Genomic DNA, 16325 nt, shown 5'->3' with positions numbered 1-16325 from the left:
ATTAATGACATTGTACAGTTCGAAAAGTGTTTAAGAATATTTTTTAAAAACAACAACAACAGGTAAAATCACCTTTTGTATCCATCCGTCTGCTGGTACCTGAAGTGATAGATAGTTCAAGAGTAATGATGGATTTTTTAAAATGAAAAACAAATTCAATTTTATAAATCTAGTTATTATAGTTATAATTATATGGCATTGTGGAGGCACTCTTCTAACTGCTTTACAAAAATTAACTCACTCACTCCTTATACCAACCCACAAAACAGGCACATTAGTGTCTGTAGCGGAGAATACGCAGGACCAGGGCTGAGCTCTGGAGTCCAGGTAGGGCCTCACTGCTCAGCTTTCCTGCCGGTGACGGGCTGCTGGGCACAGGGGACCTGAGCGATGCTTCCAGAACCTTTCTTGTACCATACAGTTTTAGCGTTTCTGAAAGTCAATTTTCAAACTTAGTGTATCTTACTTTTCAATGAAATATTGAGGCTACAGTTTTCCAGAAGGCTTATTTTGGGAATAATCTTGGTTCTGATATGTTTTGCAAAATTAGAATTCACCTTTATGTTGAAAATTTAATTCTGATCCAAAACTGTTTACCATTTCAACCTAAATTCTATTTTTTAAGTCTTTCGTATATTTTTCTTTGTCTCTTTGGCATCAAGCTTAAAAGCACTTACTATTTCATAACCACTTGAATAGCATATTGACTGTCACTAAATTTAAGAAGGATTTTTTTTTCTTAGAAGTTAATATCCTAGAGATCTCTGCCCTCTGTGTCACCCTCAAGGTGATATGCGATGACTCGCAGGTCTTTCTTACGTCCCCAACCATCTGTGCGTAACCTGTTTCCATCAGAAGCGTCTCTCAGCTGGGGTGGGGCAAAGCACTCCCAAACTAGGAATCTACTAGAACTCAGCACCTACTGCAGAATTAGCCAGGGTTCTGGGACCAGAGGAAGGACCACGACACACACTTCACATGGTTTCTTTCCCCCAGAACTACGAAGCCTCTGACCCTTCTTTCCCATTCTCAGTGTTATGACCTTGGCTCATGTCATCTCAGTGAACTAATAAAACAACCCATGAACTGATATGCAGCCTCCACTCACCCTTTTCCCTGATCTATCAAATCATTAGTTCCTTAATTACACCTCAGACACCGATTGAAAAAAATCTTCACCCGTTCCCCATTGTCCACAGCAGACCCGACCCAGCAGCAGTCAGGGCCTGCTCCAGGGCACCCCCAGCTCTTGTGTTGAGCCTCGTCTCCCCTGCTGCCTCCAGAGCAGCCCACAAGTCGGTTCCTGTCTAAGGCCTGTATCAAATGCCACTGCTTTTCTCAGTCCTGAAACCGGAGACTCTTTCTTTGTCTTCTTAAATCTCTTTGTGTATTTATATTATTACTGTTGTTTCTCAATTTGAAAACTTTTGGAAGAAGCCGTTTCTGTGTGTGACTCATCTTTGTAGTCATGGTAGCCCCAGTATCGCGCGTGATAGAGCACTCTTGCGCTGTATCAGCATGAGTTTTGGCAAAATACACCTGAGTGTGATTAGGTGCTGTGTTGTTTGGCGCTGACTCTAAGTGAGAGGGAAGCGTTGTGTGACAGGGGCCTCAGGGGAGAGTGGACTCTGAGATGGACTCTCAGGTTGGCCAATGTGTCCGCCAGGGGCTCGCTGGCAATTTAAGCTTAAGGAACCTCTCTTGAAGAGCACCTTCTACTCAGTAGCAAGTGATCATCTCTTCACGTGTTCCCATAAGTCAGGACCTGATGGAAATGTCCTAATCCTTCCCATGTGCCTTCTGCTTTCCCTAGAAGAAGAAGAAGAATCGTGGCTCTGATGTCCAGGACTTTGTGACCAAATAGTCTACCGGAGGCACCCATTTGAAAGGTTAGTCATGGGTCTCCTGAACAGGTGTCTGTGAAGGCCTTAAGAGAGAGGGAAGAGAAGGAAATGGAACATTTGCTCACAGACTATGCAGGAAGAAGAGCAGCGTTTTGGCTGCTGTGGAGGGCCCTGAAATCAGACTGCTGTGTCTGCACCCTGGCTCTGCTGTTTCTTACTGGAGGAAGCTCAGTGCCTGACTTGTGGGTTGGGGAGAGTCTCACTTCCTAAGCTTCTTGAGTGGCTCCCATGAGAGCATCCAAGCAAAGCCCTGAGACCAGGGGCCTGGTGCATAGGAGGGATCAATAACCGGCCCAGGGGATGCTGGTGACTGTCTGAGGGTAATCCTTACGACAATGTGTGAGATCAGAGGAAGTGACACCCTCTTTTGTACAGATAGGAAAATTGAGTCTCAGATACTCAGACTAAATAACACCCCCATGGCCATGCAGCTTGTAAAGCATGGAGTGTGGTTCCCTTGGGTGTATCTGAAGCTGAAGCCCATGATTTTTAGTCCCCTGAGCTGCGTTCTGATCTTGACCTGCTCTATGAGCACAAGGAATACCACCTCCTGCGCACCCAGACACATGCCAACCTCCACGCAGCTCAGGTGTTTTTGGAATTATTGAGAGATGGGTTTACACATGAATGCCTTCTTTGATATCAATAATCTAGCCCAATGTAGCCCTAAAGGAGAAGACTAAGAGGCACATGTACTTACAAAGGACTCTAAGAAAACCCAACATTCATGTCCTTGCCGGGGGCCCTGGACCCTGCAGCAAGTCAGCTCCCTTATCTTGGGCAGAAAGTCCACAGCCATTCTTGCAGCTTTATGCACATAACTGCACAGGGTTGATGACTTGTGATGAGTTCTTGCTGCCCACTGGTATTTTTTTTTTTTTTGAGACGGAGTCTCACTCTGTTGCCCAGGCTGGAGTGCAATGGCGCGATCTCAGCTCATTGCAACCTCCACCTCCCAGGTTCAAGGATTCTCCTGCTTCAGCCTCCTGAGTAGCTGAGATTACAGGTGTGCGCCACCATGCCCAGCTAATTTTTGTATGTTTAGTAGAGATGAGGTTTCACCATTTTGGCCAGGCTGGTCTCGAACTCCTGACCTTAAGTGATCTACTTGCCTTGGCCTCCCAAAGTGCTGGGATTACAGGCGTGAGCCAATGGGCCCGGCCTGGTCTTAATCCTTTCTTCTGATAGGTATGTTTCTGGGCCTGAAGTTTTTGCATGTCTGACTGTACTTTTTTTTTGTAAGCTGCCTTCAATTTTTTGTAGAATAAGATGGGGGTAGAAATGAATCAGCACCTCATAGTAAAGGCCACACATCAGTGCTAGGAAAACATTTGGCCTTCAGAGGAAGGGACACTTACATATGTCCTGTCACTTATTTAGAAATCCATGAAAAGTGAACGGGAAGGCTTGTACATTCTATTTACAAAGACCATTCTTGTTTGTCAAAAACAGCAAGGACATGAAAGTCTCCATAAGGTAGGAGGGAGTTCTGTTTCTTGTGAGGACAACCTGGAGTAAGAAAGGACCCTCGTGTCCCCAGGCCTGGGTTATGGCACTCAGCGAGTGCCATGAGAGCCTGGATCCACAGGCAGCCAGGCTGTGTCCCCCCCTTCCCTTCCCCGCCTTCACCCTCTCCCCCAGAAGCAGTTTTGTCCCCAGTGACCACAAACCCTGAGGGTTTGCCACAAACCACCTTCCCACCATAAGGACTGGAGCCACTTAGGAGGCCTGGTGGGAACAAATTCACTGGGTGACAGGGTTGCATTCCAAGGCGGGCCTGCCGCCAGGGTCTGGCCAGGGAAGAATGAGGAGGAAATGGTGGTGGGAGGGGTAGAGTCCTTCCACACAGACATGGGTGCTTCCAACCCAATGTGATGGAAGACAGCAGCAGCCTAGGAAGTGATGGCTGTGCAGAGGACGAAGACAGCAATATCCGGGCTGGCCACGCTGGGGCAGCGGGACACAGCCTCTGCTGGAACTGCTTGAGGAGGGCTCCTGACAACCACGGGCCTGGCTGCCTTCCTTTCCTGCACTCTCCAGCCCATTTGGCCTCAGAAATTCACCTGAATCACAGCAAAGGCCAAGGAAGAATCATTTCGGATACACACAATCTGGATGCTTACTAGTTTTCTTTCTTTCTCTTTCTTTTCTTTTCTTTTTCTTTCTTTCTTTCTTTCTTTTTCTTTCTTTCTTTCTCTCTCTCCTTCCTTCCTTCCTTCCTTCTCTCTCTCTTTCTTTCTTTCTCTCTCTCTTTCTTTCTTTTGAGACAGGGTCTTGCTATGTTACCCAAGCTGGAGTGCAGTGTCATCAGCATGGCTCACTGTAGCCTCATCCTGGACTCAAGCGATCCTCCTACCTCAGCCTCCCAAGTAGTTGGGAGCAAAGGCATGAACTACCATACATGGCTAATTTTAAAATTTTTTGTAGAGGTGGGGGTCTCACTATGTTGCTCAGGCTGGTCTTGAACTCCTGAGCTCACGTGATCCTCCTGCCTCTGCTTCCCAAAGCATCGGGATAACAGGAATAAGCCACCATGCCCGGCCTACCTTCTTACTCTTTTTTTTTTTAATTGAAACTTAATGTAAGATTTTTAACTCTGGGAGTGGCCTTGTTTGAGAAGTTCGAAAAAAAAAAAAGAGATTATTCTTCATAATAATATTCCCTGCCAGGATGAGATGGGTTTATGGCAGGATGTATTATGACGGAAACCAAATTCAAGATAATGTTGATTTAAAAAATCTGGTGGTTGAAGATTATTCCTGTGGAAAAAGGAAAGAGTTCCAGACCGATAAATAAGGCATAATCCACAATGTCAATCGAGTCATATACACCTCCTGCAATTTGTTAGAGGAAACTCTCCCAAAGTCAACCTGGTGGCATTTTGTTTCTGGTTACCTCCGTCGTATCTTTTGCCAACTTCTGGGATATAAATTTAGGGCACTTCTCAGATCCACAGGAATGATGGCGGGCAGCCGTGTGCGGGCCCCAGGTCAGACGTGGTTGTAAAGCAGATGGAAATGTCCCCACGCCTAAGGCTGCATTTTCCCTCTGATGCCGGGATCAACTGACCAGATGGACGGAGTGGCTGTACTTCAGATGAAACAAAGACGCCTTGTCCTTCAACACTGCGAATAGTACTAAAATATCCCGCACAGATTTACCCATGTAGCAAACCTGCACATGTACCTCTTGAACCTAAAATAAAAGTTAGAAAGAAAAAAAAATACCTTGCACAAACTAAAAAATAAAAAGCCCAACTCTGGTGAGTGGTGGAATCCATCAAGAGGTTTCTTTCTTTCTTTTTTCCTCTCACATGCACACATACATTATTAAATAAATCATCTGTGGTTTTCCTAAGGGGCACAACCAACTAATTATAATTTTAAAAGCCCTGCTGAATTAACAAGATTCATATTTTGTTTGCTTTGCAGGAAAACTGCTGCGGTTGCTGCTGCTTTGAGAAAATTTTTGGAAAAATCAGCAGTTCTGATGCCTTGACCCCTATGATGACTGGCAGTCTTAGCAGGGGAGCTCTTGACCCTGAACTTGAACTTGAACTGGAGTGCCTCTGCTGCGCTCAGAACACCCCGCGCTGGAGTCCCACCCCAGGGCGCAAACGCATCCCTGCATCGGGGGATCGTGATGTTGGGAAGATGTTTTCCTGCCATCTTGAGATTTTTTTTACTTGTTTTTTTAAATTTTTTGATCTTAGTCACTGGGGCAGGGGGTGCATTATGTCTGCTATTTCTCATATTACTACAGCTATCACACTGGAGATTTGTTGGAGATTTTAAAACTGGAGGATGCATTGAGAGAGAGAAAACTGCTTCCAGCCATTAGACAATGCCTTTCAAAGGGGCAATTTGATGACCAGATAGAATTCTAAGTCCAGTGCACCCTTGAACACTTAGTTTCTCAGACTCTTCGTTTTGGGTTGCTCTGAGGTCACGTGACTACAATGGCTAAATGATTTTCTTGCTGGAACAGAAGCCATCTTTGAATTCTCAAACGAGAGGCATCAGCCACTGTGTCTTTCATTTATTCTGAATTGTCCCCCATGCACGTTTTCTTCCAAGTAGCTGATTCTGTTTTCACATCTGTACTTCCCGGAGCCTTCTGACTGACAGTTCATCCCCACAAAACACGTTGGTTTTGAGAGGTGATGCAGAAAGTGTATGTTTATGGTTGGTCTTTGAAATTCCAACCTTTGGAATAATGTCAGCAGTCACAAAGAGCTTTCCTCAAGCCCCAGTTGTCAACGAAAAGAGACGGTTCTGCACCTCCTGGAGAAAGACAGTGCTGAGCTTCCAATGTTGAAGTGACTTGGGAAATAACATTCAAGCTTCTGGGTAAACACAAACACTGCCAAAGACCAAGTGCAGTCTCTGGCCCGTGCAGTCTCACAGGACTCAGTCGTAGTGAAGAAATCGCAGTCGCACACCAGAGCTGAGGGCAACTCTGCTGGCTCACCTGCTGGACATGAGGTCGTTGGAATGTTCCAGTTGGAAGGTTCCTATGCCTAGCCCGTGTGCCATTTCATGGCAGATATGTAACAGGGAAGTGGGCCCTACTGTAGATGGCTTATGGGATTCTGAAAGGAACTGGGCTTTAAAGAGGGAAAAACGAGTGTGTCATTTCCACAGGAAGGAGAGGCAAGGAAAAGCCCCACAAAATTCCCATTACCCGCTCAACTCCAAGCTCACCGCCCAGCTTCATGAGCTTTCCTCACATTTTCCATTTCCAAATAGCTGTTGTGTTGACATCGGCTGTGTTAATACCTCTGTTTTTATCCATCCGTCCTTCTGGGCTACTGTGGTCACAGTAGCAATGAAAGGTATAAGAAATTACTTGGTGGCCTCAGCAGGGAGGGCGGCTTCACTTTGCATCAGCTTTCCCCCAGTATCTCTCAGATCCACCTAAGGAATCCTTACAGCATGCCATCAGTATGTGCGACGTCTTTATTCTCATATTTAAGGTGAGGAGGAAGTAGAGGTAGAAGGAAATGTGTGATTTGGTGAAGGCCACATGCAAATTTTGTGGTGGTGCTGGTTACAAAGCTGACTCCTTTCTGGCCTTTGCTCTTACATTAGGGTGTATTTCTTTATCTCCTTTGGTCTTGCATTTATCCAAGGTTGGTTTCTTATGTTCCTATTATGTGACTATGCTTAAAATGTTTAGTTTCCTTAAAACATGCACACACACACACGCACACACACACACGCACACACACAGACGCATGCGCAACCCTGTGACTGAAGTGTTATATTACTGTGCTATCTTTAGCTGATGCTATTCATTGAGTCTGGAAAAACACAGGCCAGTGCGTGCATTAATATTCAGTTAGACCACAGAGAGCTGGCCTCCACTCAGATGCTGAACGGGACATGAGGGTCTGATTTGAAGCCCCTCGTGGAAGGGCGTTTTCTGTCCTGTGGTGAGGATTCTCTACCAAATCGAGCATGAGGTCTTTTGCACGATGGGCCATTTGCATCCACCTTCCCTTCTGACTCACACTGGCAGATCCCAGACCCTGCCACACATGGAAGAGACAGCTCAGGTCAAATGCAGGCATGCTTTCTTTGCCAAGTTAATCCACTGATGACCCTGCAGTGAGTGGGTGTGAGTTTTGTTTTGTTTTGAGGTTTAGAAAGGAGACTCTACTTTCAAAATGAGTCTTGTTTGATTCTGTAGTTAAATTTCAACATTTGGAATGGGAAGGCATCTCCATGCCAGCAGGGTGCCTTTTATATGAGTGCTGAGGGTAGTTTGCATTGCAGAGTTGATGATTACAGTCTAGAGTTACTTGAAATGAGAGATTATCAGTCTAGAGTTCATCCTGCCCACCCCCACCTCCATGCCTTCGTGTGGCTGCTCCAGCGAGAACTGGTAACTAGGTAGATTGCTGCTCTAATGGGAAAAGTGGGCTTTGCAAAGCCGAGGAATCAAGCCAGATGTGAGCATGGACTCAGAGAAGCTTGAGTCTGGCTAGACCAGGGCTATGGAGATCAATTTTTCCAACAGGTCATTAGGATTTGGGAGGCTGTATTTCTCCTCCACCCTCTTAATGGATGCTACGGCTTTGCTCACTCACTAGGCAGTTCCCATTTTCTTTAGCAAACGGAGGAAATTAAGCGCCTCTATGGCACTTCCCACCGCCTGGAGAGAAATAAAACTCGCAGGTTATTAAGGGCAGGCATGCCACGTTGGTATCTGGAGATACTAACGCTTACCCAGAATCTGATGCTATTTCAAAACCAGGGGGGCATATATCCCCATTTGTTACAGTTGAAATTTTGGAAGACTCTCACGTGAACTAATTTGGAGAAACAATTTCTAGGTTGAAGTTGGTAACACTCGTGTCTGTTGAGTGCCATAAGTTTGTTTTCAGTTATTTTGTCTGACTAGATATTAATTTGCTTTCTTTCCTCAAAAACATAAGTAGGCATGTTGCCATTGTTGTGGCTTGCTTTGATGTGAGTATGTTTGGAAAGATGTGTGAATGCTTAATTTTTATCCATTTTGTGGAAATTAGCTAGATTTTTTTTTAAGAATCAAAATATGGATTTGATACTAGGAACAGAATCAGCTCTTTATTTCATTCCTTTTTTGTCCCTCTGCTTCCTCTGCCCCTCCCCCAGCCACCCAGCACGGGGTGCCAGTGAGCATGTGTGTACTGGGTTAGTTTGTGCTGGGGGCCAAATGACAGAACCCTGGTTGAAAATCCACTTGGAAAAGTGCAATTGAGAGGCAGCCTCAGGCCCCCAGAGAGCTGTGGTCCTCGGACTCGGTTCTTTCCTGTCCCTTGGCCGTCCTGTCGTCTCTGTGAGCTGCAGCGTCACCAGGGTCCACTTCCCAGTATCCACAAAGCTTCCCCTTGCTTTTGCACTCTCTTTTACATTTTTTTCTACTTCTTTCCTTTTTCTTAAGTTAGAATCGAAGTTTGTCTTCTTATCCATCACCATGCTCCCTGAAAGCCTTTTTGAGATTAAGACATTTTCTTACCAGAAGGCAACTTTCCATCTGTCCTAAAGGGAAGTGGGTTACTGGATTTATTAGATGTTGGGTTTCTGGATTAAGATGACTTCCTTACATAGCTTGGAGTCTGCAGTTTCTCAATTAGAAGCGTTCTATGTTTCTTTTTGCTCCATTTTAGTGGGCTGTGCTTTGTATAGGTGGTCTTTCTATGGGCAGTTTGACCTTCCGTGAAGGCTTATAACTCAACCACTGCTACTCATTTAGAAAAGCAGAAAGCACCTGCTATGTGAGCGTTCACATGTGGCCTAATGTGTGTTTTGCTGTCATCTCAGCTGATAGATGTGTCAGTCTTTCTGACTAGGTTTACTGGTGTTGGTAAGAAATAAAAAAAGAATTCATAATGTGGTGATTGTGTCTATGATGTATATTTTAAATTTCCGAACTCAGTTTTATTCGGCTGTTTTTCTTTGCTTTATAAAGACATGTAACAGTCATGTATATGTATTATATTGAAGAATAAACATGGACCTTATTTATCTTTTGATTAATGGGCTCAATCATTCAATGACGTTGTATTAGTCCATTCTCGCATTGCTCTAAAGAACTATCTGAGATTGGGTAATTTATGAAGAAAAGAGGTTTAATCGGCTCATGGTTCTGCAAGCTGTACAGGCCTCTGCTTCTCGGGAGGCCTCAGGAAACTTACAGCCATGGCAGAAGGTGAAGGGGAAGCAGGCAGGGTCTTCACATGGCCAGAGCAGGGGAGGGAGGTAGAGAGAGAGAGACAGAGAGAGAGAAAGAGAGAGAGAGAGAGAGGGGAAGGGGAGGTGGGGGGAGGAGCTACACACTTTCAAACCACCAGATCTCGTGAGAACTCACTATCACAAGAACAGCAAGAGGGACGTCACCCCCATGATCCCGTCACCTCCCACCAGGCCCCTCCTCGGATACTGGGGATGACAATTCCACATGAGATTTGGGCAGAGACACAGAGCCAAATCAGATGTCAACTTGGCAGATACAATGCAAACTCCTTTACTTCAGGTCTATCATGTCAATTCCTGTGACACTCAGAACCAAAGCTACCTAAAACAGCCTCACACTTGTCGGGGCCCTAGACCCATCCACAGTAACACTGGCCAGCCACATTGGGGAAAAACAACTCTCCCATTTGAAAACGTGGTGGTTCTGATGTACCAAGACAAGGTTCAGGGTGCTTCTTTCCCTATTAACACACAAATATTGACTGAGATTTATGTGAAGTGTCTAGTTCCAGAGGATATTTAATAAATTATTAAGGCAATTAGTAGCAATTCAACCCCTTTCACGTCGTTAGTGATTATTCCTTAAACACTGAGAAGTGTCTGCTTCAAAAGTCCCAATGCTGAAGGACCTCAGTATAAAGCAACCGCCATAGGCTATTGCATCACTTTCTGGGCCCATTTCTTGTCTGGAGATGGGACTGTTCTCTCGCAGGCCTGCATGTGAGTCTGTGGTTGACGCCTGGATCTAGGCCAACACTCCCATCTCAGGCCAGCAGTGATCAACTCTCCCAGCAGCAACAAGACCCCCGACCCTGGTCTGGCTTGAGGCGGGCCCACTGGGTTTTCTATTGCCCTTATTGCAAGCAGCAGGGAGAGATGGGGCTTGGTGTTCTCACATGAAGCAATCTTGCCTTGAACCCAGTCTTTTCCCACTTGGACTTCTAGCTGAGGCATTCTGATTTCTTCCCCAAAGTGAGGAAATCTTCTTGGCCCTCCCGCCATTATTGGTGCAGTTCCCAGAAGATGACCCCAGCCATTCCCAGAACAGATTCTCAGTGCTGGAGTTTCAGGGCCTGCGACTCAGAGAGAAGGGTCAGCCATCTTCTTCTTCCCTGGCCCTTCTTGGCCTCTCCCAGGGTAAGGTGGATGGCAGGTGTGGGGGTGTCTCCTTCACCATGCCCACAGAGGGAGGGTGCTGAATCCCTTCACCACTTGCCTTCCCTCTCCCAATTTGGAAAGGGGACACCAGCCCCACCCCATGATTCTGAGCCATTAAGAAGACTGGTTCCCGCTGCTCATCCTTCAGTCATTTCTCTCTCCTGCTCCTAATTTAGGGTTTCCCCAAGAGCTTGTAATCAGCACTCTCCAGACAGTACCATGATGACACAGGGTCTCATGAAAGATACTCATCTGAATTTAGCTGGCTCAGGACCTCACAGCTCACCTGGTTATTTCTAGAGACCTCTAAAATATTCTAACACGAGTCTAGCATTTAGTGTGTCAGACAGAATGGGCTCTTCTGGCAGGATACACCCCCACCCCCTGGGCACTTCCCTGCCACTTCCCTGGTCCACCCTGACAGACACAGACACCCCTGACAAGGATGCGGCTTCCTGGCATCCCCCAGGAAGTGAGAATCACTGGGGACTACTTTGTAGGTCAGTGATCACTGTCTATCCCTGGCTCCCCAATGACACATGTCCCTCTCCATGCAAGGCACAGTCACCCACTCCTGGATCCACCCTCCGGACTGTTGCTTTTATCTTCTGAGTCATTCTCCCTTTTCCGTGAAGGTTAGTCTGTGTGTGTAGGTTTCTCAGTCTACTTCCTGGTGGTGGAAGTTTGGGAGCACAAAGGCCTCTTTTCTCTTTATGGTCATTGCCCATTTCTGTCCAAACTGATGGTGTTTCGAGCAACATAAGTCAAAACTTTCTAGGCCTCCTGTGAATTTTACTGGGGTTCACTTCATTAGACAAGGATTACACTCACCATTCAAGATAAGCTCTTCTTTACCGTGAACTTCTGCTGAGCCTATTGAGGGACAACAGCCTTAAACCCCTTAGAAGCCCTATCGGTTGACTGAATAATTCTCTAATGCACTGTCTTGAATATTTCTGAGGTCTTTACAAATAATTTTAAATTCTTGGCTTTCATATTTAGACCATGTTTTCTTTAGAGTGTCCTGGATTTGATCTTTACCTAGAAGTCATTTCTTAATTGTAGCATCATTTGTTGTCCTTAGAGGTTGGCATCTTTTTAAAAAATCATTTTTTCTTCAAAAGTCTTTCCTTTCCTTTATCCCTCTCTTCTCACATTTTATTACAAGCAGCAAAAAGAAACCTGGAAGACTTTCAGCACTCTTTGGAAACATCCTTAGTTAGATCACACAGTTAATTAGGTAAACTTTTTACTTTTCCCATTATTACAGGTGACAGTGTTGCTAAACTTTCTACCACCATATAACAAAAATTTTTTTTCCTCCAGTTTCAAATAAAATTTTCTTAACTTTTCTTCAAACTCTCACTCTCAACCTCCTCAGCAATCATTAAGATGTCATGAGGCCGGGCGCGGTGGCTCACGCCTGTAATCCCAGCACTTTGGGAGGCCGAGGCGGGTGGATCACGAGGTCAAGAGATCGAGACCATCCACATGGTGAAACCCCCGTCTCTACTAAAAATACAAAAATTAGCCGGGCATGGTGGCGTGTGCCTGTAATCCCAGCTACTCAGGAGGCTGAGGCAGGAGAATTGCCTGAACCCAGGAGGCGGAGGTTGCGGTGAGCCGAGATAGCGCCATTGCACTCCAGCCTGGGTAACAAGAGTGAAACTCCGTCTCAAAAAAAAAAAAGATGTCATGAAACACTCTTCAAGCCTCTTCGAGCTTTCACTAATACTTTCATCAAAGTCTGTTCAGCTTATTTCCACAGCCTGGTTCCCATGTCTCTCCCACCTTTTAGATTTTTGTTATGGCAGTACTCTTTTGAGTATTGTCAAATCCTGACAACACCAGTACAATCGGCTTGTTTATAATTCTGAAGCTTTATACATCCTCTTCTCTTTGTCTGAAATATTTTCCACTAATCTTACCTGATAAATACCCAGATCGCACCATCCTTCCCAACCCAGGGTAAAGTCCTTATGCCTTTGTCACATCTTCTATTAATATATGTTTCTTTAATAGCATTTGTCACATTATTTTCTAACGTTATGCTTTTTAATTTTGGCCTGACTTCCCTCCCCACCATAAATTCTTTGAGTGCAGAAATTAGGGTATTATTTTTGGCATATTTATCCCTTTTCTCCCCAAGTCTCAGGAGAGACATTCTTTAAGTGCATGTCTTTATTTTACTGAATTTGAAATGAGAACATTTCAACACCACTAGCAAAACTTACTGAATAAACTTCCAAAATGTTTAGAATTAATTTTTTCTTTTAATTTAGACATTTTTCTTCTCTTTCCATGTCTCATCAGGTGATTGATAACAAAAGTACAGAGTATTATGAATAAAGTTTTGTTTTCCATGTGTATCCACGATTTTAAACTATTTCATATATATATATACATACATATGCTTTAAAATACATCAACTTGAGAACAACCTAACATGAAAATTCATAATTCTTGCTAATTAATGTCTGAACTTTTTTCCCCTCAATTATTTCACACACCTGTTCACTGTAAATTTTCTCAGCAATTTTTATACCACATTAATGCTACCCAGAACTTGGACGCACACTTGAAGTTTTTCTGTATTTTAATTATTTTCAAATTAATTTTAATATTCTGGATAATTTCAAGGTAACCCATATGTTTAATAAAGTTGAACTTTATATTTCAAAAAATGATGAAGTATTCCTAAGGTTTCAAAAGCTCATGTATGTTCTGCTTTTAGAAATGCTTTTAAAATAGTCTTTAAAAAAATTCTTTCACCTTCTTATTTGTCCCAAATCTTATTGTTTCATAATTAACTTAGCAGGCTTGTCTTGTGTGCAGTAGCTCACGGATTTCCAAGATGAAACGTGGTTTTCGCTACCCTGCCAAACCTACCTTCTGCCAACTTCCCTTAAGCCAGATTCCACAGTCTTGGTCACTGTTCTGCTGCAACAGTGTTCACTGTCCTTCTGCCTCACTCACCAGTTCTATCGCTCTAGGTTGTGCTGTCTTACAAATGTGGCTAACAACCACGTGTTTCTTAAAACGTCAAATGTTACTCGGTTAAGGTGCTTCACAACATTAGAACATTGTTAATACCATAAAGAGGAGCAAATCAGATAATGATTGTTCCTGTCGTGACAATCTATTGGGACTTGTGATTTTCAAAATAATACCACTATAAAGTATAGGATAAGAGGAGGTCTTGTTTATATTGGCAAAATGAGATTTCCATTTGCTCAGAGTAAGCAGTAAGTGATTTATTGCTTAGCCTTTATACAGTAGTTTATATTGCACAGGAACTTAACAGTCATTTTTATTAGTGATCAGTAACTATTGTGTACTAACTGTACAGAGGCACCTGGGTAACCGAAAAAAAGATCAGGCTTAGAGAGTATATACGGTACATGGACTCTCTGTCTTTAAAAAGTTTATTGTATTTCTTATGTACACTTACACACATACACATTCATCCCTAGACTTACGAACAGAAGACAATGGAGAAAAATTGAATTAAGATCAGATAGAAACTGATTTAATCAATATGAACTTAAATTAAAGGACCAAACTCCTAGACCAATTCTTGCCTACTGTTTATTGCAATAGAGGCTGACGTAATGATAACCACCTGGAAACAATGAGATACACAAAGTAATTAACAAGATTCTGAAGATGCTTACTTTGAAATATGCCTAAAACCTACGCATGTGAATGACTTGTACTCAAAATAGTCATCCTCTATGGGTAGGTACTTAATCTGATTATGTTTTCTCTACTTCATGCACACTTGGAATTCCTCTTCAGGAACTACCCTGTGTTCTGTTTCATAAATTCCTCTGTGGAAATCAGTATAATTTATTTAATGACCACTCCTAGTGTTTAGCCCAACAATGGGATCATTAGCCTCACTCATCACCTTATTCATTAATGCATCTCCAAATTACTTGTGTTTTCAAAAATTATTATATACAACATCCAAATGTAAAGAGCTACACCCTCATTCAAGACGTTTTTAAAACTATAATGGCTACCCTAAAAATTATTCAGGAAAAGTTCCAAAATGGTTTTCAGATATGGTAGAACAATTGAATAGATGTAACTTGCAAGTTACCTTCATTATGGTAACCACACGCATTTCTAATATGGGTGTTTACAGATATAAATTTCCCTATAAGCGCTGCTTTAGCTGGATTCTGTAAATTTTGACATATTTCATTTCCATTTTCATTTATCTTAAAGTATTTTCTACTTTCTTTGTCATTTCTTTTTTGGCTACTCGGTTATTTAGGAGTGTGTTTCTTAATTTCCACGTTTGTGAATTTTCCAAATTTCCTTCTGTTATTGATTTCTAGTTTAATGGCTTTGTGATCAGAGAACATAATTTCTATAATTTCAGTCCTTTTAAATGTATTGAGGCTTGTTTCATGGCCTAACATGTAAACTACCCTGGAGAATGTTGCTTGTGGGCTTTAGAAGAATGTGTATTTTGCTGCTATTGGGTGCGATGTTCTACAGATGTTTGTTAAGTGTAGTTGGTTCAAAGTACCGTTTAATTCTTCTCTTTTCATGTTGATCTTCTGTTTGTTTTATTTATTATTGAAAGTGGTGTGTTGAACTCACCAATTATTATTGTGAATTGTTTCTCCTTTCAATTTTGTATGTTTTTGCTTCATGTATTTTAGAATTCTATTGTTACACATATATAAATTTTAATTGTTGTCTTCCTGATGAATTGATCCTTTTAGGATTAAAAAAAGTCCTTTGTTTTTCTAGCAAAACCTTTTTTTCTTAAAGTCTATTTTGTCTAATAATGGAATAGCCACTTCAGTTTTCTTTGGGTTACTGTTTGTATGTGTATTTTTTCGTGCAAACTGACTTTTAATCTAAAGTTTGTCACTTCCAGATAGCATATAGATAATCATATTTTTTAAAAAGTCTTTCTGCCAGTATCTACCTTCTAATTGGAATATGGAACACATTTGCATTTAATGTAAGTACTGACAAAAAAGGATATACATCTGTCATTTTGCTATTTGTTTTCCATATATCATATCATTTTCCTCCTCTATTTCTCTATTACTATTTTATTTTTTATTAAACAGATTTTTTTTCAGTGTATCATTTTGGTTCCTCAAAGTTTTAACTACATTTTCTTTCTTTCTTTCCTTCTTTCCTTTCTCTTTCTTTTTTCTTTCTCTTTCTTTCTCTTTCTCTTTTTTTCTCTTCCTTCCTCCCTCCCTCCCTCCCTTCCTTCCTTTCATTCTTTCTTTCTTCTTTCTTTCCTTTCTTTTTGACAGACTCTCACTCTGTCACCCAGGCTGGAGTGCAGTGACGCGATCTTGGCTCACTTCCACCTCTGCCTCCCAGGTTCAAGCAATTCTTCTGCCTCAGCCTCCTGCGTAGCTGGGATTACAGGTGTGTACCACCACACCTAGCTAATTTTTCTATTTTTAGTAGAGATAGGATTTCACTATGTCGGCCAGGCTGGTCTTGAACTCCTGACCTCAGGTGACCTGACCGCCTTGACTTC

At 42.9% G+C, this 16325-nt stretch overlaps 1 protein-coding gene across 6 annotated transcripts in view; it reads left to right on the top strand.

Moving 5' to 3' along the window:
* Positions 1-9423, top strand: part of MYLK4 (myosin light chain kinase family member 4) — a 112101-nt gene extending 102678 nt beyond the window's left edge. For 5 of the 6 annotated variants that reach the window (XM_012464872.3, XM_012464870.3, XM_064362930.1 and 2 more), the window contains 2 exons: positions 1814-1889; positions 5336-9423. In XM_012464872.3, the coding sequence (XP_012320295.2) occupies positions 1814-1864 (51 nt within the window). In that variant the 3' untranslated portion in view covers positions 1865-1889; positions 5336-9423. The remainder of the gene's footprint in view (positions 1-1813; positions 1890-5335) is intronic. The other variant, XM_012464871.3, reaches the window with a different exon arrangement.
* Positions 9424-16325: the final 6902 nt, after the last annotated feature.

This window comes from Aotus nancymaae, unplaced genomic scaffold (assembly GCF_030222135.1).
Source record: "Aotus nancymaae isolate 86718 unplaced genomic scaffold, 86718_ANA_hifiasm-v0.15.2.pri h1tg000051l, whole genome shotgun sequence".
In the NCBI taxonomy this organism is placed as follows: domain Eukaryota; kingdom Metazoa; phylum Chordata; class Mammalia; order Primates; family Aotidae; genus Aotus; species Aotus nancymaae.
The sequence above is the reverse complement of the archived record's forward strand: the minus strand, read 5'-3'. Positions and strand labels throughout refer to the sequence as shown.